This window comes from Myotis lucifugus, unplaced genomic scaffold (genome assembly GCF_000147115.1).
Source record: "Myotis lucifugus unplaced genomic scaffold, Myoluc2.0 scaffold_64, whole genome shotgun sequence".
Taxonomy (NCBI): Eukaryota; Metazoa; Chordata; class Mammalia; order Chiroptera; family Vespertilionidae; genus Myotis; species Myotis lucifugus.
Genome location: NW_005871112.1, coordinates 986,055 through 1,011,002, shown reverse-complemented (window position 1 = coordinate 1,011,002; position 24,948 = coordinate 986,055). Strand labels below are relative to the sequence as shown.

Here is a 24,948-nt window from a genome sequence, read left to right as displayed (position 1 = left end):
GTATTGGTTTAGCACTTTAGAAAATTTCTTTAGAATCCTGAGCTTACAATGGAAACTTACTAGGTACAGCTTGGGCAGGTGGCTTAGATTCAACAGTTTGCCAGATTAAAGAATTCCCTGAAATAACAAAAAATAAATAAATAAATTGATAACAAAAATCACAAGCTATGGTATATATATTTGCCAGCATTTACCCTAATCTTTTCCCCCCACAAAACAATAAATGACATTTACCAACATATAGTGACTCACCCAATAGAGATGTTTAACAGAAATCCTTAAAAGCTAACTTTTCCTAAAAATACTTTTCAGACAAATATTTACGCTATTTAAGTAATTATACAGGTATTCCTCACTATCTGAACTCTCACTATTCAAAGAGAAGTTATAGGGAACCAGGGCCCTTCCCAAACCTCTCTCTCAAAACAAGAAGGAAACCAGTGTGTAGGTCAATGTCTTTCCTGAGGGCCCCCGAAACAGAGAGAAAACCCAGCTCACACGCCCATTTCCAATCCCAGTTAGTCTCTTGAGTAGACAAGGCGCCTTAACAACCTGAGACGTGGAGGAAATAAGACTGGGATCACTTGGAAGGAGACCAGCAGAAGGCAAGCTTTATGTTTTATCGTGAGACCCTGTACTTCTGGCTGCCAGTCTCCCAGCTAGACTCTCCCTTGAATGACACAGACATGGGCGCTATCATTGCTACAGTTAGGAGTAGGTTGTATTTGCCCTCACTATGCTTAGGACAAACCTGTAACCCCAAACAACTGCAACGGAGAATAATGCAGTTAGCCTCTCCAGTACTTTAAAATAATTGATTTTACTATCAATAACAATAGCTAACACTAATGAATGTTTAATAGGCGTACTTTTCACATGTCCTCCCTGTAACAACCCTAAGATATAGTTATTATTAATATTCCAACTTTAGAACTGAGGAAACTGAGGTAGAGACTTACAAAGCTACTAAGTGCCAGAGATGGGAGTTGAGCCCAGTCTGTCTCCAGACCCTTTTAATCATAACTCCATCGACTGCACATGCAGAGGAAAACGGTTACTGAGCATAACAATATTCTGATGAAAATATAGGAGACCATTCAATAATCACTTAGGTCTTTAAAATTCTTCAACTTTCTAGGTTGTGATAAAGGATCTCTCAAATTAAAATAACAGGAGGAATGCCATCTCAGCACCCATAAACCATCCGGCCCCACATTCTACTGATGCCCAGCCAATGGCGAGAGACCCTGCCTTGCCTCCAGCACTGGGATCCTGGACCACTTACCTTTGGGTTCAATGACACTGTTTACTGGTTTACTGGTAAATTCTTTTATCTGCAAAGAAAAACAGTCTTCTAGGGATACATGTTTGGAATCAGATAGGGACATACTGGATAATGGACAGATACTGGACTTAGTAAATTAACCTTCTCATGAAATCCTCCAAAGACAAGGGAGGACACATGGACTTTAAAGACAAGGAGACAAAAGTTGTATGAAAGCAGCATCTGGACTCAGCTGCTTCTCAAAGTAATCACTAAAGGAAATTCTTATCAACCTTCAAATGTGTTCCTAATTCTAATTGAATAAATCTGCTCTACAGTATTTTTAAATAACTTTAAAAAATTATTTGATTGAATTTACTTTTATAAACAACTACAGGAAAAAATATTCCATCTTTGCCCAACTTACAAATGTTCTAAAATAAAACACATGTTTTTAGATAAACTGCACTGCTTAAAGAAAACCAGTGCCCATAGGTAGCCAAAAATACCTGTGGTCTCTGAATGGTAATCGGTTCGCTCTGTTCCTGGAGTCTCTGCCCTTGCTCTTCCATCCTTTTCTTGTAGAAAACATTGTTTGCATTTAGACTGTCTATCATTAAATTTTGAAGTTTCTCTATATGTGACAGGAGCTGGAAAAAGAATTAAGAAAGGCATCAGTTTGCACATTGCATGTAAACTGTCTTCTGCAGTTTATATGTGCACTAAAAGCCCAGTGCAAGAAATTCATGCATGGGTAGGGTCCCTAAGCCTGGCCGGGGATCAGGGCCAATCTGTGGGGCGACTGGTGGGATGATTGAGGGGGGGGGTGGGTGCTGGCACCCGCCTTGGCTGGCTTGGGGCCTGCGGGCTGGGGGCAGCTCCTGCATTGAGCGTCTGCCCCCTGGTGGTCAGTGTGCGTCATAGCCGTTCAGTTGATTTGCGTATTAGGCTTTTATTATATAGGATACCTGGCCTTATGTTATCTGTGCATATTAAGTCATGGAGTAAATCTTTGATCACTGGGTACCAAGGCCCTGGCTGAACAAGGGGCTTCATTTCTGTTCCCAGGAAGCTGACAGACATCACTGATCATGTGAACAGCTGAGTGAACTTGAGCACATTACATGAAATAACACAGGGATGATCAATGATAAAGGGTCAAGGCTTCTCCACAGAGCGGCTGCGACCGCAAGCAGTCCTGTCCTTCCCACATCCACATGTGCTGTCCTGGCGCGAATGTGCACTCCTTGGGCGAGAGAGCCCATCTTGATTATGTTTACCTGTCCAGCCACTAGCACAATCTCTGGCTCTGCAGGTTCTCATTAAATACTTATTGAGAAAAGGAAGGTGGAGGGAGGAGGGGAGAGAAAAAAAGAGAAGGAAGAGGAGAAGAAGGAAGGAGTGGCTGAAAGAAAGGGAGAGATGAAAAGGACAGAGAGATCCAAAGATTCATAGATTCATCTTTTTTTTGAAATATATTTTATTGATTTTTTACAGAGAGGAAGGGAGAGGGGATAGAGAGTTAGAAACATCGATGAGAGAGAAACATCGATCAGCTGCCTCCTGTACACCTTCTACTGGGGATGTGCCCGCAACCAAGGTACACGCCCTTGACCGGAATCGAACCTGGGACCTTTCAGTTAGGGCAGATAGATTCATCTTTAGAGGTAGTGTCAGGGGGAATCATATATTGAATGAAAAGAATTCAAGAATAATTTGTTTTGCCCTAACTGGTTTGGCTCAGTGGATAGAGCGTCGGTCTGCGGACTCAAGGGTCCCGGGTTCGATTCCGGTCAGGGGCATGTACCTTGGTTGCGGGCACATACCCAGTAGGGAGTGTGCAGGAGGCAGCTGATCGATGTTTCTCTCTCATCGATGTTTCTAACTCTCTATCCCCTCTCCCCTTCCTCTCTGTAAAAAATTAATAAAATATATTTCTTAAAAAAGAATAATTTGTTTTTAGTCATTTAGGGAAAGATTGTTTGTTTGTTTGTTTGTTAATCCTTACCTGAGGATATTTTTTCTATTGATTTTTTAGAGAGTGTGGAAAGGAGGGGAAAAGACAGAAACATTGGGATAGAGCCTGCAACAGAATTGAATGTGCTCTTGATCGGAATTGAACCTGAGACCCTTCAATCCTCAGGCCAACGCTCTATCCACTGAGCCAAACTGGCTAGAGCTAGAAAAAGATTCTTAAAGCTCTTTGAGTAGTTGCTTAAACATAAGGAGGGGTGGGGAGAGAAACTTGGTAACTGGAGCTAAGGACATTCCAAGCCCACCGTGTGGGAATGGAGACAGGGATGTACAGATCAAATAAAGCGGGGGGCGTAGGGGAGTAACCATGCCTGTGAGGGATACAAAAGGCGTCTGGGGCAGCATTTCTGACTTGCTTGATTTTTTTACCAATCACTGGTCTTGTGCTAGAGGCTCTTAAGCACTTGAGAGGTAAAGTAGCTGCTGGTCCAGACTCAGACAGCTAGAGCGGGGAGAGCCCAGACTTGAACTTCCATGCCTGGCTTCAAAGTCAACACTCCCAAATGCAGCGTCTATGTGTCATGAAAGATGTTAATAAATAATACTTGCACGCAATCAAGCAGCCCCCAGGAACTCGTGCAAGATGGTACAGCCACTTTACAAGACAGTTTGGCAGTTTCTTATAAAACTACACATATTCTTACCATACAATCCAGCATTCGTGCCCCTTGGTATTTACCCAAAGGAGCTGAAAACTCATGTCCACACAGAAACCTGCACACAGATGTATGTATATGGCAGCTTTATGCAACATCGCCAAAATTTGGAAGCAACCAAAATGCCCTTCACTAGATGCATGGGTAAATAAACTGTGGTCCACCCAGACAGTAGAACATTATTCTGCATTAAAAAGCTATCAAGCCGCCCTAACCGGTTTGGCTCAGTGGATAGAGCGTCGGCCTGTGGACTGAAGGGTTCCAGGTTCGATTCCGGACAAGGGTACGTACCTTGGTTACGGGCACATCCCCAGTAGGGGGTGTGCAGGAGGCAGCTGATCGATGTTTCTCTCTCATCGATGTTTCTAACTCTCTATCCCTCTCCCTTCCTCTCTGTAAAAAAATCAATAAAATATTTTTTTAAAAAAGCTATCAAGCCATGAAAAGACTTGGAGGAACTTTAAATGTTTATTACTAAGTGGAAGAAGCCAATCTGAAAAGGTTATATCCTGTATGGATCCAACTATATGACATTCTGGAAAAGGGAAAAGTACAGAAATAGTAAAAAGATCAGGGATTAGGGGGAAGGGAGGGATGAATAGGCAGAGCACAGAGGATCTTTAGGGCAGTAAAAGTATTCTGTATGAAACTGTAATGGTAGATGCATGTCACTTAACCAAACTTACAGAATACAGAATACCAAGAGTGAACCCTAAAGTAAACCTTGGACTTTGGATGATAATGATGTGTCAATGTAAGTTCGTTATGGTAACAAATGTACCACTCTGGTTTGGAATGTTGACAGTGGGGGAGGCTGTGCTTACCAGGTATGGGGGCAGGAGTATTTACAAATTCTCTGTATTTTCTGCTCAGTTTCTTGTGAAGCTAACACTGCTTGATCACATTAAAAAACAACAACAACAAAAAGTGAATGCTCTCAATCAATACACTGCAGGGTCCCCCATCTGAGGCGCTCTGTGCTTGCATGAGGTTGGACAAACACTGGGTTAAACCAAGTTAAAAAGGTTACCTGAGTGAGGACTGAAAATAACCTTTCACATCCTAGTGGATGCTAAGAATTTCCCTCAAGGAGGACATTATCAAAATCTTCTCTACATTTTTACAAATAACTGGAAGAGTGCCCCCAAAAGCAGTTTGGGAAACACTGAGCTGGAAAATAGAAGTAAAAGCCAGTAAAGATGTCTGGGGTTCTGGGTAGAGGTTCAGGATCAATAATATGGGGAGTCGTTCCAGGCCCCAAGAAGAAAGAGGACATAGGAAAACCTAGGGGATGATACCACTTTGATATTAGAATTGGAAAATGACCACAAAGTTACATAAAAGTTCACTGAGAGAGGAATGTGATCATCTAAGCAAAGGATAGCCAGATATTACTTCAACAAACCTGTAGCTCTTTTTTAAAAAAATATTTTATTGATTTTTTACAGAGAGGAAGGGAGAGGGATAGAGAGAAACATCGATGGGAGAGAAGCATCGATCAACTGCCTCCTGCACACCCCCGCCTGGGGATATGCCCACAACCAAGGTACATGCCCTTGACAGGAATCGAACCTGGGACCCTTCAGTCCACAGGCCGACGCTCTATCCACTGAGCCAAACCGGTTAGGGCAAACCTGTAGCTCTTGAGCCCATCTGTTATGACCTTCTACCACTTCAAGTCTTTGCTTTTTTTCCTATCAGTCCACATCATGCCATCCTCCGTTCCTGACCATTCTACAATTTCCCAATTGGGTCAAAAGGGTATACCATCATTTATCTGTGACTCCCTTTGAACTCCTACCAATGTTATTTAAAAATAAAACTAAAACGACTGCCAACAATCTAGGTAAAGCAATAAAAAGCTGGCAAACGCAACTTCCCTTAAACAGAGAAACACAATATGTGCATTGTAGGAACAGTAGGCACCAATCATGTGGAATAATTAATAGTTAGGCCACAGGCAGAGATTACTAAACTGATTGAATTCACCCCTCTGTTAGGGTTTAAGGGAAATGAAGGCAGAAGTAAGCAGCTTCTGGACAAACAAAACCAACAGACGAGGAAGCAGCATAGCCTAGCGGCACAAACACTCCACACTCCCAAACCGTGAAATGAGGCGCCTCACTCAGAACCAACAGTTGGTCCTCTCTGTCATGACTTGCAGTGGCAAGTGTAAAACTGTAACGTGCATTCTGTTCTGCCAGAAGGCCACTGACTTCCCCACAGCTGCCTGGAATACAAGGGGCTTTCCTTAGAAGACCAAGGATTAAAACTCACCCCTATTAACAAGGAAGACCCTAATCCTGTCCCTAGACACCAGTGCTTTAAGATGCCTTGAACAATAAGAGTAGGAACTTCAAATAATCTAAGAGCCGTGGTTCAAAACATGGATCCAAGACAGAACTGTCCAGGTTTGGTTTTTTGGTGTCTCTCCCCTTTCCCCCCGACCAAATATGCCTGTCCCAGACTCACCTACGGAAGGGGAATAACATGTGTATTTTGGAAAAGAGCTTCGGGTCGCTCTGAAGGGCACCCCTCTTTAGGAACTACCACCTTTGAGCATCTCAAAAGAAAGCTAGAACATTCTTACAGAAAAGCTGGCTAAGTTGCCCCTGTCTGTTCCCCTCCCCAGCTGGCTTAGTGCCCAACACCTGAGAAGTAAGCAAGGCAGTGAGGCACACAAGCAGGGCCCTAAGGGTAAGAGGGCGTGGGTTCAAATACCATGCTCATACGGACAGGCAACTCTTTCATCCCTGCTCTTCCGAACCCTACAATTAGCATTTCTCCATCTTCAGAAACATGGTTGAATGATCCCTTTTTGGAGATCTAGCAACCTTCCCTACTCATTCAGCAAATAGTTAATGAGTTTCAATCACTTTTTAGGCACATTATTGAATGTTGGGATTATAATGGAGAACTATAAAGTAGAACCCCTTCCTTGTAGGGCTAGGGATCTGGTTGGAGAAGCAGAAATTAAACAAGTAAACAAATAAGCAAAAAATGGTTTAAAATAGTGATCAGAGCTACACTCATGAAGTGGTGGTGAGAATCATAAAGGGAGGGGACTACCTACTTAGATTAAGCGGTTGCTGATGACATGTAAAGCCAGGCCAGAGGAGGGTGTGAGAGGCAGAAATCTATAATGGTTCAAGTCTGCACCCCCAGACCACAAGTCCTGTTTAATCCCTTTCCCTTGGCCTTATAGACTTGATGTTTGTGTGCCCCAAAATCCATGTTGAAGCCCCAACCCCCAATGTGATGGTATTAGGAGATGGGGCCTTTGGAAGGTCACTAGGTTTAGATGAAGTCTTAAACTTAAAGGTAGGGTCCTCATGCTGGGATGGAATTAGTGCCTTTATAATAAAAGACCCTCTCTCTCTTCTCTCCCCCCACCCCTACCCACACCCTCTCTGCCATGTGAGAACACAGTGGCCTTCTGCAAGAGGGCTCTCACCAGGAATTGAATTGATTAACACCCAGAATTCCAACCTTTAGAACATGTTTTTAAGCCACCCAAACATAGACACAGAGGATCCAAAAGGCTACAAAATATAAAGTGAAAAAATAAATAATTTTTGCACTAGTGTAAAATCATTTTGACACTTAAATTTCTATACACTCAGCTGAAAGGGAATCAGTGTTATAATTAAAATTTGCTTTCATCAAAATGGTTTTAATGTGAACAATCCTTGCCTTTATTTAAAAATTATTTAGACTGCCACTCTGTATGAAAAAATTAGAAATGTATTCAATAATAAAGAATTTATTAAGTAACAGTAGCAGTGGTTATCTTTGGTATTGAAATTATAAGTAATTTTAATTTTTGCTATACATTTCTTCACAAACTATAGGTTAAAATATACTATCATAATTATAAAGAAAAGCAAGTATTCTTTGCAAAAATGACCCATTTATAGGTCATTGGTTTATTTTTTGTCTTTTGTTTCCAGATACAGTTGACATACAAAATTATATTACTTTCAGGTGTACAAAATAGTGATTCGACCTTTATATAACTTAGGAAGTGATCCTCTGATAATTCTAGTACCCATCTGACACCATACATAGTTATTATAATACTAGAAGCCTGGTGCACGGGATTCGTGCACTGGTGGGGGCGTGGCCTGCCAGCCCACTGTGGGAGCACTGCTCATCCCGATCAGCCCAGTGGTGCTCCCACTGTGGGGGCAGTTCCTGCATTGAGCGTCTGCCCCCTGGTGGTCAGTGTGCGTTATAGCAACTGGTCAACCGTTTGTTCTGGTTGTTCCACTGTTTGGTCACTGGGCTTTTATTATATAGGACTAGAGGCCCGGTGCATAAAAATTTGTGCACTCGGCGGGGGGGGGGAAGGAGGGGGGTCCCCCAGCCCGGCCTGTGCCCTCTCGCAGTCTGGGACCCCTCGGGAGATAACGACCTGCTGGCTTAGGCCTGCTCCCGGGTCGCAGAGGGCACGCCCAATCCCTAGGTGCAGCCCCTGGTCAGGATCAGAGCAGGGCCGATTGGGGAGTTGGGGCGCCGGCCCCTGTCATGCACAGAGCAGGGCGGATCGGGAGGTTGCGATGCCACCCTCAGTCACGCTCAGGGTAGGGCCGATTGGGGGGTTGGGGCACCGCCCCCTGTCACACTCAAGGCAGGGTCGATGGGGAGGTTGCGGCGCCACCCCCTGTCACGCACAGAGCAGGGCCGATCAGGGGGTTGGGGCGCTGCCCCCTGTCACTCACAGAGCAGGGCCCATCAGGGGGGTTGGGGAGCTCCCCCCTGTCACGCACAGAGCAGGGCCCATCAGGGGGTTGAGGAGCTCCCCCCGTCACTCACAGAGTAGGGCCGATAGGGGAGTTGGGGCACCGCCCGCTGTCACACACAGAGCAGGGCGGATCAGGAGGTTGGGGCGCTGCACCCTGTCACACTCAGGGCAGGGCCAATGGGGAGGTTATGGCTCTCCCCCGTCACAAACAGAGCAAGGCCCGTGGAGGGGGGTTGGGGCGCCACCCTCTATCACCCACAGAGCAGGGCCGATCAGGGGGTTGGGACGCCACCACTGTCACCCTCAGGGCAGGGCGGATGGAGAGGTTATGGCTCTATCCTGTCACACACAGAGCAGGGCCCATGGGGGGGAGGGGGCTTGGGGCGCCGCACCCTGTCACACACAGAGCAGGGCCGATCAGGGGGTTGGGGCGCCTTCCCCTGTCACACACAGAGCCACAGGACGATCAGGGGGTTTGGGCGCTGCCCCCTGTCACGCTGATCCCGGTGCTGGGAGGCCTCGCTGCTCCGCTGATCCCGGTGCCGGGAGGCATATTACCCTTTTACTATATAGAATAGAGGCCTGGTGCATGGGTGGGGGCCGGCTGGTTTGCCCTGAAGGGTGTCCTGGATCAGGGTGGGGGTCCCCACTGGGGTGCCTGGCCAGTCTGGCTGAGGGGCTGAGGGCCGTTTTCAGGCTGGCGGGTGACTGAAGCTCCCAACTGCTCCTTTTTTTCTTTTTTCTTTTTTTTTTTCCTATTCTGGGTCAGCTTTAGCTCTGAGGCCTCGCTACTGAAAGCAGGTTTCTGGCTTTTACCTTCTGTATTTGATACAATGTTGCGGTCTGGCTGGCTGAAGCCCGGCTGACTGAAAGCCGGTTTCTGGGGTTTTGTTTAGCTTGTATATTTGCAACATAGTACATAGTTGCTTAGAGTTGCAGCTGAGAGGCCGGCAAGTCAGGCGGGGAACGTTGGAGTCCGCCATCACTGGAGCAAGCAAGCCTCCCTGTTCGCTTCAGTGCATGGCTGCCGGCCGCCATCTTGGCTGACAGTTAATTTGCATAAGGATATGCTGATTAGCCAATGGGAAGGGTAGCGGTCGTATGCTAATTACCATGTTTCTCTTTTATTAGTGTAGATTATTGACTATATTTCCTATGCTGTACTTTACATCCCCACAACTATTTTATAACTGCCAATTTGTGCTTCTTAATCCCTTCACCTTTTTCACTCATCCTCCAACCCCCCTCCCATTTAGCAACTATCAATTTGTTCTCTTTATCTATGAGTTTCTTTGTTTTGCTTGTTTATTTCATTTTTTAGATTCTACACGTAAGTGAAATCATGATATTTACCTTTCTCTGATTTATTTCACTTAGCATAATACACTCTGGGTCCATCCATGTTGTCACAAATGGCAAAATTTCATTCTTTTTTTTATAGCTGGTTAATATTTCATAATATGTACTACATGTTCTTTATCCACTTGTCTATTGATGGACAGTTAGGTTGCTTGCACATCTTGGCTACTGTAAATAATGCTGCAATGAACATAGGGGTGGTTTCTTAATCTTACCTGATCCTTCTCTTTTTCATGTTCTTGATGAAGAGCTTGAACTCGAGCTGTCCACTTGTTTTCCTGGGAAATAGTAAGACAAGAGTAATGTATGCGCAACTGTAACAATGAAATCTATTCAAAATGGAAGCTTCCTTTTTAATGGGTACCTGGGAAGCCCAACTATTTGGTAAAATGTTAGCAGGCATTTTTAGAATTTATACAGTCAAAATGGTTAAACACATTTGTACCTTTTTAATTTATTTTTTAATTACTGACAGTATTACAGATGTCCCCCATTTCCACCTTCCCTTGGCCCCTCTCCACCCAGCCCCTGCCCACCCCCATTCTAAGGCAGGTATCAGCAAACACTTTCTGTGAAGGAATTAATAGTAAATACAGGGGTGGGGAAAGTAGGTTTACAGTGCATTCATTTGAGTTAATAAAGCTATTGTAATAATCATAATCTGCATGTCTTTTTCCATTCAAACAATGATAAGCCTACTTTTGCCCATCCCTGTATTTTAGGCTCTTGGAGCCAGATGACTGGGTCACGACTTCTAGTGACAGCAGAACAGCCATAGATAAAAACCTAAATGAATGGGTATGGCTGTGTTCCAATGAAATTTTGTTTTAAAATATATTGGTGCTAACTGGCCAACCTAAGAAACTAAAAGGAGCCCTAACCGGTTTGGCTCAGTGGATAGAGCGTCGGCCTGCAGACTGAAGGGTCCCAGATTCGATTCCGGTCAAGGGCATGTACCTTGGTTGAGGGCACATCCTCAGTAGGGGGTGTGCAAGAGGCAGCTGAATCGATGTTTCTCTCTCATCGATGTTTCTAACTCTCTATCCCTCGCCCTCTCCCTTCCTCTCTGTAAAAAATCAATAAAATATATTTTTAAAAAAGAAAGAAAGAAACTAAAAGGAAACACTAAGTTTTCTAAGTCCATGGGTTCTGAATTGACAACACGGCTCATAGGAAGGAAACATTAGATATTTAGGTGGGACCTTAGGATTTTATAATTGGGTCTTTTAATTCATGACAGACCAGCCTGCTGGGAGCAACTGTCAACAGCTGGTCCCCTACCATGTACCAGACACCTCGCTTGGCAGGATAGAGAGGAAGGCCCTTCCCTGTATAGGAGGGAGGTGGACCTAACGATAGAGTTCCCACATAATGCGCATGTGACCAAGTCCTGCTGGGGGAACTACTCCAGGAGAACTCTCTGAACTCTCTGAAGAGGTGCTGTCCCAGCTGAATCAGTAAACTGCAGGTCCTGAAACTGGGAGCTGCTTGACAAAGAAAGCCACAAGAGCACAAGCAGAAACCAGCATGCCACAGGGACCCATGGCTGTTTGGTGCTTGGGAAAGCCAAGAAAGGTGGCAGATGACGCTGGGTCCAGATCCTTAGGGACTTGGAGTGCTGGCTAAAGGATTCGAGACTGTGTTCTGTGAAAAATAGGGAGTCATTGAAAAATTCTAGACGGGACAGTGACATGGTCAGCCTGGCTGTAACGTGGACGGTAGATTTGTGGGAGGGAAGCAAGATGTGAGAGGCAAAGCAAGCTGCAGTGACTGTTGTTCATATTTCAAAAACATGCTTATTTTTTAAATGATGTATTATTACTTTTTAAAAAATCTTTATTGTTGAAAGTATTACAGATATCCCCTTTGTTTGTTTTTTACCCCCATTGGCCCCCTCCACCTCGCACCCACCCCTCCCAGGCCTTCACCACTCTATTATCTGTGTCCATGGGCAATGCATATATGCATTAAAGTTCCTTGGTTAGTCACTCCCTCCCACTCCCCTCACCCCGGCTTTCTCTCTGAAATTAGTTAGAAGCTTCTATGGTATTTTTGCTTTTTAAAATAATCCTGAAGTTGTAAACTTTAATCTCTATTTGTTTCCTGGTAATACACAATGTCCCCCTAAACCAGTATGACCAAATAACCAGTGTGAACATTGTGCTAATTATGGAGGTTCGCTTCCAAGTGACTGCAATTATCCTATATAATAAAGAGCTAATATGCTAATTAGACCAAACAGCCGGATGTCCAGACAAAGCCAGGGCTGCAAGGGCTGGCCAGGGCTGTGAGGGCCGGCCAAGCCTCTTGCATGAATTTTGTGCATCAGGCCTCTAGTCTATATAATCTATATGATAAAAGCCTAAGCGACCATTACGGCGGAACTACCAGAACAACCAGTTGCTATGATGTGCACTGACCACCAGGGGGCAGATGCTCAATGCAGGAGCTGCCCCCGGTGGTCAGCGTGCTCCCACAGGGGGAGCGCCACTCAGCCAGAAGCCGGGCTCATGGCTGTTGAGCGCAGCGGTGGTGGCGGGAGCCTCTCCCACCTCTGTGGCAGTGCTAAGGAGCAGCGAGCTGAGCGGTAAAGAGCAGCGAGCAGGCAGCAAGTAAGGAGTGAGGGGTCCCAGACTGCGAGAGGGCGCAGGCCAGGATGAGGGCCCCCCGCCTCCAATGCACAAATTTTGTGCACCGGGCCTCTAGTGTTTGATAAATAAAAAAGTCATCAGTTCACCAATGCAGTTTGTGTATTTTAGCTCTAAAAATAAAGTTAGTGCTTCCATATGCCTTTCCATGCCTTTTGAAACTGAGACCTACATCTGAATAGACACTGAGATAATGTTAACCAATTCAAATTAGATATTATTTTAAGGGAAAATGAAGGAATTTTGCCAACTGTTTTGTATCCATATCTGTTAGTCAATCAACAAGCAGCTAGTGAACACCTATTATATATTATGCATGTAATACAAGATAAGAAAATAGAATTAGCTGCCTTCATGGTCACTGAAAGACACAAATACTTTTTCTGTAGAAGATGCTTGCTGTAAATTACTTCACTAAGAAAAGTTAGGCCTCAGCCACAGTTACTGCCCGCTTTTACATACCTGACTATCAAGAAATTGCATCACATTTTGGAAATCCTGGGCATGCTGAGGACGCTCTTCCTTAAGCTCGTGGGCATCTCTTAACGTGCCTAAGTTGGACTTGATCTGCATATTAGACTTCTGGATTTCTGACAATTGCTATAAAATGAAATACAAACATCACTGATAGAAATGTTTATATTTTTGTAAGACTGAAACAGAAAATCAACTTGGGGAGCGTGTACCCATGTTTTAAATCTGACTATCCTATCGGATGCTCGTTGTAATTCTCTTACTTCTCCTTTCCAGTGGTTTTTTTCTTTTGTTTCTTCCAACAAAGGAACATGCACAGGATTAAAAAGGGAAAGGAAAACCTAACTTTCTAGTCTTAGGCAATGTGTCTTAACATTTTTGATTGGCATGTAACAGGTGCCAGAAACAGAGGAACTGGACGCAGCTGGTTCTCAAGATACTAGTAATTTAGTGACGAGGCCAGCTTCATCCAGGACCCCATCTGTGAATCCATTAGGGACATAACATTTTAATTTTACCCTTTGCTTGTATGTTAGTCCCAAAATTACTAGCAGTAAGCACAGAAGGTAATACTGTATGTTAACTTCAAAAACAAATAGTTCCCTGCTATTTTAGTCTGGGCTGCATATAGAGGCTTCTTTGCAAAGAGTGAACAGTACGAAATAAGGGGAGATTACTTTTCAATGGAGAAGTCTGACAAACACAACCTCAGCCAGGTGGTCAAGGTCAACATCAACACCATAAATCATTTAGATTGTGTATACCCTTGATGTGATATAATGAAAATTGCACTTTAACTCTGAGGTCTTCTTCCCCAGACCCTGTAAGCCCAGCCTGACCCTGAGAAGAATATCAAATCAATTCTAATAGAGGGGCATTCTACAGTATACATTGTCCAGGTCATCAGAAACAAACCTGACTGTCACAGACAGGAGGAGCCTAAGCAGACATGACAACCAAATGTACTGTGGGGTCTAGATAAGATCCTCAAGCAGAGAAAGGGTTTTAGGTAAAAGTCAAAGAAATCGGAAAGAAGTATGAACTTTAATTAATACAAGTGCATCAATATTGGTTCATTAATTGTAACAAATCCACCAATTTAAGATGTCAGGATATGGAAAAATGCACAAGGTAGAAGAGGGGGGCTTATATAGAAATTTCTGACCTATCTGTTCAATTTTTCTGTAAACCTAACTCTATTCTAAAAATACCCTATTTTTAATCATTTAAAATCTGTTGACAGCCAAATAGGGCAAACATCACAAATTCCATCAACTGATGCACACACAAATAAAATATGTTATATCCATACAATGGGATATCATTCAGCAATAAAAAAATAAAAATACTGATCAATATTAAAACGTGGATGAATTTTGAAAACATTATTCCAGTGAAAGATGCCACTCACAAAAGGTCACATATTGTATGATTCCATTTATATGAAATGTCCAGAATAGGCAGATCCATAGGGACAGAAAGAAGATCTGTGGTTGCCACGGGTTGGGGGTGAGGGGTGGTATGGGAAGAGTGCCAATGGGTTACAAGGTTTCTTCTTAGGGTAATAAAATGTTCTATAATGACCATGATGATAGTTGCATAAGTATGTGAACACTAAAAACCACTGAATTGTACACTTTAAGTGGGTGAACTGTATGGTATGTGAACTATATCTCAATAAAGCTGTGGGGAAAAGTCCTATTCCACAATTACCTTAGGGGCAGGGTACAGCGGACAGGCCCATGGAGGGAATCTCAGGCAAAAGAATGGTAATTGGCAGTGGCTTTCATGGGGAAGACACAAGAAGTCAGTCTTCAACTGGTTAGTATCAAAAGCCACTCCTGTGGGTAATATGGCGCCTTTTGAGAAGGAGCCACAGATATGAGTTTTGGAGAGGGCCCTGAGTGGTAGAGGAAATCATGGATAGAGACAGAACTACTGCCTGTAGGTGCTGATGCTTAGGAAGAAGAGCAGCAACCAAGGAAAGATAATATGGGGCTAACTGAACCACAGGAAGTTTCCTGAAGGAATCCCTACAGAAAGGACACAGAGCGCCATCTGATATTATTTCCCCCCAACTTTTTTTGAGATTACAACTTTGAAAGGTGGAAGAACAGTACCATAAACATCAATTTCACCTCCACCAATTGTTACTCTTCTGCCTATAAAGGTATGACAGCGGCTGTCATTCTGTTCCTGTAAAGAGCCAGGTAGCAAACATTTCTGGGTCTTGGTCATGACCACTCAACTCTACGGGCCCAGCATAAGAGCACCACAGACAAAGTGTAAAGGAATGAGCGTGGTTGTGTTCTAAAAAATGTAATTGTGGACACTGAAATGGGAACTTTATATAATTTTCCTATGTCATGAAATATTCTTCTTTTGACTTTTTCAACCATTTAAAAATGTAAAAACTTTTGTTAGCTCAAGAGCCATACAAAAACAGGGGTGGGTCAGATCTAGTTCACAGCTGGTTTGCCTACCCTTACGTGAGAGTTCAGGGTGCATTTTAGAGAAGGATCTTAGCAGTATCCCCAAAATATCCCTCTGTTTTAGTTTATACAATGTGTTGGCCCCTAGAGGGAGCTCAAAGATCTTCCCTTGTGTCCCTTGTTTCTTTTTCCCTAAGGATCGCTTAGCACTGAGCTGTCCAGCAAGCTCAGATTAGTCTTAGCTGGATGACAGAGGCCACCATGTGTAGAAGACGCTCACAGGAGATGAAGGTCCCAGCCCAGCGAGGCGTGTCTCTGTCATCTATGCATGTAACCAGGGCAAGGCCACTCCCACAGGGGAGAGGGGCTCATTTAGCCACATTCTGCCCGCTCCAGACCAGCCAGGCCTGGCAAAGGTTCTCCCTCTGTCTTTCTGAATTGGCTTCCTTTCCCTCCCACATTGGTGATGTGTGTCAGCCTTTCCTGGAAAGTTCCAAAACTCAGGGAATGGTTTATGGTTTAAGCTTTTGTAAACCTAACTGGCTAACAAAAGGGGGACCCTGTTCTGTCATCCGTTCAAATGAACAAAGCTCCTACTTTTCTGACTTGCTATGTCTTCTGTATGTTTCGAGCTCCCTCAAGACTCTCAGGGACGAGGGGTGCCTGGGCCTGGGCACAATTAAGGATCTTTTGGATCAGGTAGTCATAATGCCGCTCTAACACCACCTTTCAAGGTAACAATTCTACCAGTACTATAAGGACTTCTCAGGTTAATACTTACATATTCTAATGCTGAATTCTTGGAAGTTAACTCTTTAAACTCCTTCTTACACATTTCCTTGAATTTTTCCATTTCATCAGCAAATTTCTCCTTTTCTTCTTCTTTCCACCTATGAAATAACTTCAGTAATTCTTCCTCTTTTGTTTTCTGAATTTCATATTCCTGAAATTATTTTAAAACATGGTTTTAAAAGTTCCGATGTAAAGCAAATATGTACAATTTTAAATCAGTTAGCACAGCTTCACCGCAAATGTGTCAGCTAGTATTGCATATTTCAGTAAGGCTTGCAATAACACTTCATATAATGGCAGGTCTGTACACAACATACATCCTGACATCCTTAAAATACAAATGCCCAAAGAATCAAGAGTTCTGTGATCTGTGAACTTGTAGCATAGACATGCAATAATATATAAAGTGTAAATATACTTTAAAAGACCAAGTCTATTGGGGCTTTCTTGATTCCATATCAATTTGGGCATCTCACCCTCCAAAACACAAATTCATATTTACATAAGGTAAATTCAAATCAGCCTTTGATTTCTCAATGATCCTCAGGTGTTTTTTTTAAACCTAAATGGGGACTTGAACAAACTATATACAAACATGACCTAACAAACATATACAGAAAGAACACTGCACCCAACAACAACAGAATATGCAGTCTTGGTAAATGCACATAGGAGATTCAGCAGAAGAGACCAGGTGTTAGGCCACAAAATGAGTCTCAATAAATTGTAAAAGATTGAAATCATGCAAACTATATTCTTCAACCACAATGGAGTAAAGTCAGAAATCAATAATAGAAGAAAAACTGAAAAATAAAAATATGTGAAGATTGAATGATATATGTGGGGAGCCGGCACGGCCATGGCATACTTATGTGCCATGCCAGCTCAGCCTGGTTCAGTGACCCTGAGTGGAGGGGGCGGTGTGAAAGGATTAAGGAAAGACAGACAAAAGGATGAAAGCTGGGTCTCGGTGGGACGCTGCTCCCTGATGAGGAGACAGCGCCCACAAGCCGTGTCTTTATTTTATAGCAGATGCCACGAGGCAAAGTAGGGGCGTGATCACGTTGTTTACAGCATTCTCGTGAGCTCCAACCCTACTCAACTACATGCACCTGAACTCTAGCACAAGGCACGTGGGGCTATGTGTTTGGACCATAGGTTCAAGCTTACAACCACAGCCGTTGGCTATGATTGTGCTGGGAGGGCCCTGCCCTCCAGCTGGGACTTGCACGTGTCAATGAGAGGACCCTGTCCTTTCATTAGTCCGAGGTTTGAACCTGGCCAAAACACCGTAACCGCGCCACACAGATATACTCTTAAACTCACTAGCGTAATTAGAAAATACTTTAAGATGAATGAAAATTAAGCACAACACACCAAAAAGGGAAGCAGCCAATCAGTGCCCAGAGGGAAATTTAGAGCTGTAAATGCCTAGCTGTTAAAAAGAAATCTCAAGAAACAAAGAAGGTCATTCTATGATGATAAAGGGGTGAATTCATCATGAAGATATAAGAATTATAAATATGTATACATCCAACATTGAAGCACCTAAATATATAAAGCAAATAGAACAAAAAGGAGAAATAAACAGCAATACAATCATAGAGGATTTTAATACCCTGCTCTCAACACTGGATAGATCATCCAGATAGAAAATCAATGAAGAAAAACAGGATTTGAACACTATAGATCAGCAATTTTCAACCTTTTTCATCTCATGGCGCATATAAACTGATAACTAAAATTCTGTGGCACACCAAAAAATATATGTTTTTCCCGATCTGACAAAAAGAAAAGGTATAATTTTAATTCATTCACACCAGATGGCTATTGTTGTGTTGGCTGTTGTCATTTTTTTTTTAATTTGACAATCTAAGGGAAAAGAGGTCAGTGCCCCTGACTAAATAGTTAGGTATTGCATATTGCATGTTTTAAAAATTCTTGCAGCACACTGTTTGAAAATTGCTGCTATAGATCAAATGAACCTAACAGACATATGCAGAACGTAAAGCAGCAGACACACATTCTTAGTGCACATGGAACATTCTCTAGGATAGATCACAAAACAAGTATTAACAAATTCAAGAAGACTGAAATTATATACAGCATCTTTTTTAATTTTTTAATTGATTTTAGGGAGAGAGAAGAAGGGAGAGAAAGAGAGAAACATCAATTAGTTGTTCCACTTATTTATGCATTTATTGGTTGATTCTTGTATGTGCCCTGACCAGGGATTGAACCTGCAACCTTGGCATATCATGACGATGCTCTAACCAGCTTAGCTACCCAGCCAGGGCTCAAGCATCTTTTCTGACCACAGTGGTATGACACTAGAAATTAGTAACAGGAGGAAAATTGGAAAATTCACAAATATGTGAAAATTAAACAACACACTTCTGAACAACCAATAAATCAAAGAATACACAAAAAAGGAAATAAAAATATCTTGAGCCCTCACCGGTTTGGTTCAGTGGACTGAAGGGTCCGGTCCACTCATCGGCCTATGGATTGAAGGGTCCCAGGTTGGATTCTGATCAAGGGCACAAGCCTGGGTTGCGGGCTCAATCCCCAGTAGGGGGCACGTAGGAGGCAGCCAATCAATGATTCTCATCATAGATGTTTCTATCTCTCTCTCTCCCTTCCTCTCTGAAGTCAATAAAAATATCTTTTAAAAAAATATCTTGAGAGGAAAGAAACTTACTAAAACTTATGGGATGCAACAAAAGCAGTTCTAAGAAACTTTAATAGCTAAAAACAATTATATTAAAAAAGAAATCACAAATAAACAGCCTAATATTACACCTCAAATAATTAAAAAAAAAACAAACTAAGCCCAAAGTTAGCAGAGGGATGGAAATAATAAAGATTAGAGCAGAAATCAATATAATAGAGAATAGGAAAACAATAGAAAAGATCAACAAAACTAAGAATTGGTTTTTTGAAAAAATAAAAATTGAGAAACCGTTAGCTAGACTAACCAAGACAGAGGACTCAAATAAAATTATAAATGAAAGAGGGGACATTACAACTGATAGCACAGAATTACAAAGGATAATAAGAAACTACCAGGAACAATTATATGCCAACAAATTGGACAATCTAGAAGAAATGGGTAAAATACTTCAAACATGCATACCTACACCAAGACTGGATCGTGAAGAAATAGGAAATCTGAACAGAGCAATAAGGAGTAAGGAAATTGAATCAGTAACCAAAAACCTCCCAACAGCCTAGCTGGCATGGCTGTGTTTGAGCGTCGACCCAGGAACCAGCGGTCAGGGCACAATCCCCCCAGTAGGGGGCATACAGGAGAGAGCCAATTGGTGATTCTCTCTCATCATTGACGTTTCTGTCTCTCTCTCTCCTCTCCCTTCCTCTCTGAACACAATAAAAATACATTTTTTAAAAAAAATGTAAAAAAACAAACAAACAAAAAAACTCCCAATAAAGAAAAGCCCAGGACGAGATGGCTTCATTGGTGAATTCTACAAAACATTTAAAAGGAATTACTGCCAATCCTTCCCAACAGACCATTGCTTGGAAATTTGGTCTCATACCTCAGAGAATCTGACTGCGTGGGCGTGCTGGGAAGCCTCTAACTGAGACTTGGTGAGCTGCAGCTGCTCCTTCAACATGTCGACCTCATTCTGGAGCTTATGGGTCAGTTCCTTTTTCTTATACTCTGTTGCAACAGAAACATCTTGTTAAACTATGAAACCTATGTATATGAAACCTATCTGAAAACTATGGGGTAGAGTTCTATTGATAAGACAAAGGAAAGTGCTCTTACTTGGGAGATTACTTTTTCTATGCCACATGAGCCAATTTTTGCTACTTAGCGTTTATTTGCAGTCTTTGGATTATTGGGCACTGAGTTGTTTTTAGCAGATTCTTCCAGCCACCCTGTGGAGGTTGGATTATCCCGCAGAGACAGTATGAGAGCCCATTCAGGGAGCATTAATGGTGACAAGGAAGAACCCTGGGCCCTTCTTTGAGATGCCTGTCTCAATCAGAGAAGGGAAGCGATGGCTTTCCCTGCAGGTACCACCATAGTGAAATCTCTGAGGTCGCCATCCTTCTGCTCCCACCGAACTCCCCTGAGGACCCCTGTAGTGCTAAAACAAGAAGAGCTGGCAAACTCGGGCCATAACCTGTCGACGGGGCAAAAGCGAGGTACTGAAAAGTTGTAAAAGGAAGCAACAAGTGAAAGGAGGAATATTTATGTACATGTACTTACATGCAGATGTACACATGACTGAATGGATATACATGTGTCTGTGAGAGTAGACATGAAAGGTATGGAAACCAAAGTAGAAAGTCAGAATCTCAAAGATGACCTGAAGAAATAATACTCATTTCAGAGTGTGAAGTGCTCTCTGAAACGAGTATGAGATAGAATAAGATACTGAAACAGAAGAGAAAGAAAGTCAGTTTCACACTGAAGAATGGTAGATTAATTAAAATATTTAATCTTTCCAATTTCTCCAATATATTGCTAAATTCTATTAGTAGACCATGGTTTATAAATGGAATGTTATACTGTTCATATTGTTTACATAAAGCTTAGCTAATTCCTAAATAAATCTATTTACCTAAAAAAGGCAGAAATGGAAACAGATTGGCCCAAAAGGGAAAGGAAAGTAGGCACTGAGCAACAAGCTAGAAGTACACATGTTTAAATACTAAAAATATGTAAGATTATAATAAGAATTTCTGTGGATTATGGTAGCAGTCTACAGAATGCTTTGATCTGCTTGGGGACACTTAGATGTTGCATTCCTTACTTTAGAGAACATTTAAGTGCCAGGAAATCTGGTTCCTTGATAAACCACAGAACCCTTTCCCTCTCCTGCTTCTTTAGTTTCCCTTTCTACACACTGGTTAACTCACATCTGTATCCAAACACATCTGAGTATCTCCCACATCAAATAAAACCAACATTTCCCCTCGATCCCACATTTCCCTCCAGGTAATGCCTCATGTCCCTGCTCTCCTTCCCAGAAAACACTAGGGACATAAATGTCTGTAATCCACATGACCATGTCCTCGCCTGACTCAGCTCAGCTCACTCCATTCAGAATTCTGTCCCCACCCATCCACCCAAGCTGCTATGTCAAAGTTCCCCAATAGCCATAGTGATAACAACAATCATTCTCAGCCTTCATCTTACTCTGTGTCTCAGGAACATTGGCTACAACTGACTAGTGTCTCCTTTTTGAAGCACTTATTTCCCTTGGTTTCCATGATCACACACTCCACGGGTTTCTCTCCTGCCTCCATGACTGCTATTTCTAACTCTCCTCAGCTGTTCCTCCTGAGCTCCCAAAATGCAAACTCGGGCCATAACCTGTTGACAGGGCTATAAACTGTTGGGAGAGCCTTGGAGCTGGCCCTTAGCTATCCTCTCTTCTCTGTCTAGGTGACCTCACCCAACCAAGCTCTGCTAACAACTCCCATGTTTCTGTCCCCAGCCTGGGCCTCCACCTTGACCTCCAGACCTCCAGCATCTTCACTTGTATGGCAATCGTATGTGTGACTTAAGTTTACCCATGGCCAACATAGACTCTCCATTCTCCTTCCTCCCTCAACCTGCCTCCTGCCCCTAGGCTTCCCCTCTTGGGAAACATCATTGCCATTCGCCCAAACATACAGGCAAAAACCCAGGATCGGCTTTGCTTCATCTCTGTGGGCTGTACCTCAAATATACCCTCTCTATCTTTACTTCTTCCATCTTTCCTGGTACCATCGTGGTCCAGTTGCCACCTTCTCTCACCTAGGCTACTCTTGCAGCCTCCTCACTCTTCTACCTGCTTCCACCACTGCCCCTACAGTTTATGCTCCACCAGCAGCTAGAGGGGTCATTCTCAGGTACAAATTAGATTGTGTCTCCCCTCCATACTTAAAATCCTCCCATGGCTTCCCATTACGCTACCCACATTCCTGCTCAGGGCATTCAAGGGACTTGGCCTCTTCCTCTCCAACGTCACCACATACCACTGCCTTGCTCCCTCTACTCCACCAACCTTCTGTCTGGTCCTCAAACACACTGTCCTACCTCCCCCTCATACCTCTCACCTTCAGAGTTCCCCTGACCTAGAACATTCATTTCTCCGATTTTCCCCAAACTGGGATCTACTCATCATTGTGGTTTCTGATCAAATATTACCTCCTTGGTGAAGCCTTTGCTGATTACCCAAGAGTCATTCTCCATCCCATTCTCATGACTTATTTTCATTGCACTTGCCACCATTTTAAAAGAATCATTCATTCATTTAAGCGTGTTTCCTCTGCCCCTCCCATTAGAATGCAGGAGTGAGTCTGTTTCACTTGGGGCTGTATCCCCACCCCTAGCACAGTGCCTGGCACATAGTAGGGGCTCAATATTTACTTCATGAATGGACAAGGACAGCGATACTTTCTTTTAAAAGGATTGAGAAATGCACTAGAAAAAGAAAAAAATTACCAGAAAGAAAACAGCTCATTAAAGTTGAGCTCATTACTTACCAAGGTGAGAATCTTCAGGGTGACGGCGCTGAATATGACTTTGTAGAAAGGCTTGGTTCATAAAGGCCTTGTCACAAAAATGGCACTGAAAGGGAGATAGTAACAAATCAAAGTGGCCTTAACGAGTGTCCTTCACCTAATGTCTATTAAAATCCAGGCACCTGGAGCACTACCTCTTGGGGGCTTTCCCCCAAAAGATCTCATCCTGGCAAGGGATACTGAAAGTATGACTAAAAAGACAAATATAAAACAAGGGCATTCCGGAAACTATCACTGAACAGTTAAAGTAGCCCATGATGATGCTTTCTGGAACCCCTAGCACTGCTCCCGTTAGACTTGTGGTGCCTAGCCTATCACCACCACCTTGTGGGGACCCTCCAGCAATGCTAGTCTTTGTTCGTCTCTCAAGTGGACCAACCTCAGAGCCTTTGCATGGGCTGGTTCCCTGCCTGAACCTTTCCTAGATCTTCCCCTGACTGACCCCTACTTGACATTCAGGATGTCGTTTATGAGGCATTTTCCACACTGGGGATGAGTGGCACGTCCTCAACAAGATCTTTGAGGATGGCCCTTCTGCCAGTCACTGTCCCATCACATTGTCTTATTTTCATCATTGGACATCTCACTGGTTAACATTTTCACATTTATTTACTTTCACTTGTTTATTGTCTCCTGCCTAATCCCTCTGGGTTCCTAAGAGCACTGACTCTTGTCTATATTATTCACAGCTTTGTCCCCGGAGGCCAGCATTAATAAACAATTAAACAAATGCTGTAGAAATATTTGGCCTCCTAAAATGAATTTACTGGGGGGAAAAATCAATTCTACCAGATCTCTATTTTCCATTTAAACACTGATTCAAAATTTAAGCAAAAATTCAACTTGTTTTATCTATATCCTCACCCCTGGATTACTTTGAAATAAACCCTGGATATTATATATTTCATTTGTCAATATTTAAGAATTTATTTCTAAAAGGAATTTCTTGTTTTTTGTGGGGTTTTTTTTGGGGGGGTGTTTTTGTTGTTGCTGTTAATCCTCACCTGAGGATATTTTTTCCATTGCTTTTCAGAGAGCGTGGAAGGGAGGGAGGGGGAGAGAGAGAGAGAGAAACATTGATGTGAGAGAGACACATCGACTGGTTGCCTCCTGCATTCCCCCCACACACACATCCCCCCACACACACATACACCCACTGGGGCAGAGAGTGAACCTGCAACCCAGTTATGTGCCCTTGACTGGGAATCAAACCTGTGACCCTTTGGTACTCAGGCCTATACTCAAACCACTTAGCCACACTGGTCATGGCATAAAAGGACTTTCTTTTAATACAATCATAATATCATTATTCTACCTTTTAAAACATGAATATTAATTCCTTTATATTCAACAAATATCCAACCATTTGTTTATTTTCCCCAATATTTCACACATTGTCTTAGAAAAGATTTTTAGTTTGTTTTAAATCAGGATCCAAATAAAGCCATATTTTGCAATTGATTGTTACATCCCTTAGTTCGCTTTTAGTCTATAGATTGCTGCTCCGTCTCTTTTTTTCCTTGCAATTCTTCTGCTGAAGAAACTGAACATTTGTCCTGCAGATTTTCTCTCAGTTTGGATTCCACTGTTTCATCTCCATTGTGCTATTTACATGGTCTTCTATTCCTGTACTGCCTTACTCTTAGTATGGCTGCATCACAACGTCAAGTTCTAGTGTTCCAGAAAACTAGTGTTATGGCATATTTCTCAGCATTGCATTTCAGAGAATCTTCAAAGAATCTTTTCAGCCTTTTCTGCTTATGATGAATGCTCTAATTGCCTCACAGTATTTTAGGGACTTCCCACATTGACTCAGGTGTAAGTGTGAACTCTGGGGCTATGCACAGCACTGGGCGCGAGGGGGTGGGGGGGTGCGGGGGATGAGAAATCGTAGAACAGTGGTTCTCAACCTTCTGGTCCTTTAATACAGTTCCTTATGTTGTGACCCAACCATAAAATTATTTTCGTTGCTACTTCATAACTGTAATGTTGCTATTGTTAT

At 42.9% G+C, this 24,948-nt stretch overlaps 1 protein-coding gene across 8 annotated transcripts in view; it reads right to left on the bottom strand.

The window, feature by feature from the left end:
• DZIP1 (DAZ interacting zinc finger protein 1) overlaps nucleotides 1–24,948 on the bottom strand; it is a 70,467-nt gene that overhangs the window by 20,920 nt on the left and 24,599 nt on the right. For 6 of the 8 annotated variants that reach the window (XM_023754711.1, XM_023754712.1, XM_006089832.3 and 3 more), the window contains 8 exons: nucleotides 22,908–22,992; nucleotides 19,961–20,085; nucleotides 16,393–16,554; nucleotides 13,168–13,305; nucleotides 10,273–10,335; nucleotides 1,774–1,914; nucleotides 1,286–1,334; nucleotides 61–117 (listed from right to left, as the gene is read on the bottom strand). In XM_023754711.1, the coding sequence (XP_023610479.1) occupies nucleotides 61–117; nucleotides 1,286–1,334; nucleotides 1,774–1,914; nucleotides 10,273–10,335; nucleotides 13,168–13,305; nucleotides 16,393–16,554; nucleotides 19,961–20,085; nucleotides 22,908–22,992 (820 nt within the window). The remainder of the gene's footprint in view (nucleotides 1–60; nucleotides 118–1,285; nucleotides 1,335–1,773; nucleotides 1,915–10,272; nucleotides 10,336–13,167; nucleotides 13,306–16,392; nucleotides 16,555–19,960; nucleotides 20,086–22,907; nucleotides 22,993–24,948) is intronic. The other 2 variants (XM_023754715.1, XM_023754716.1) reach the window with 2 other exon arrangements.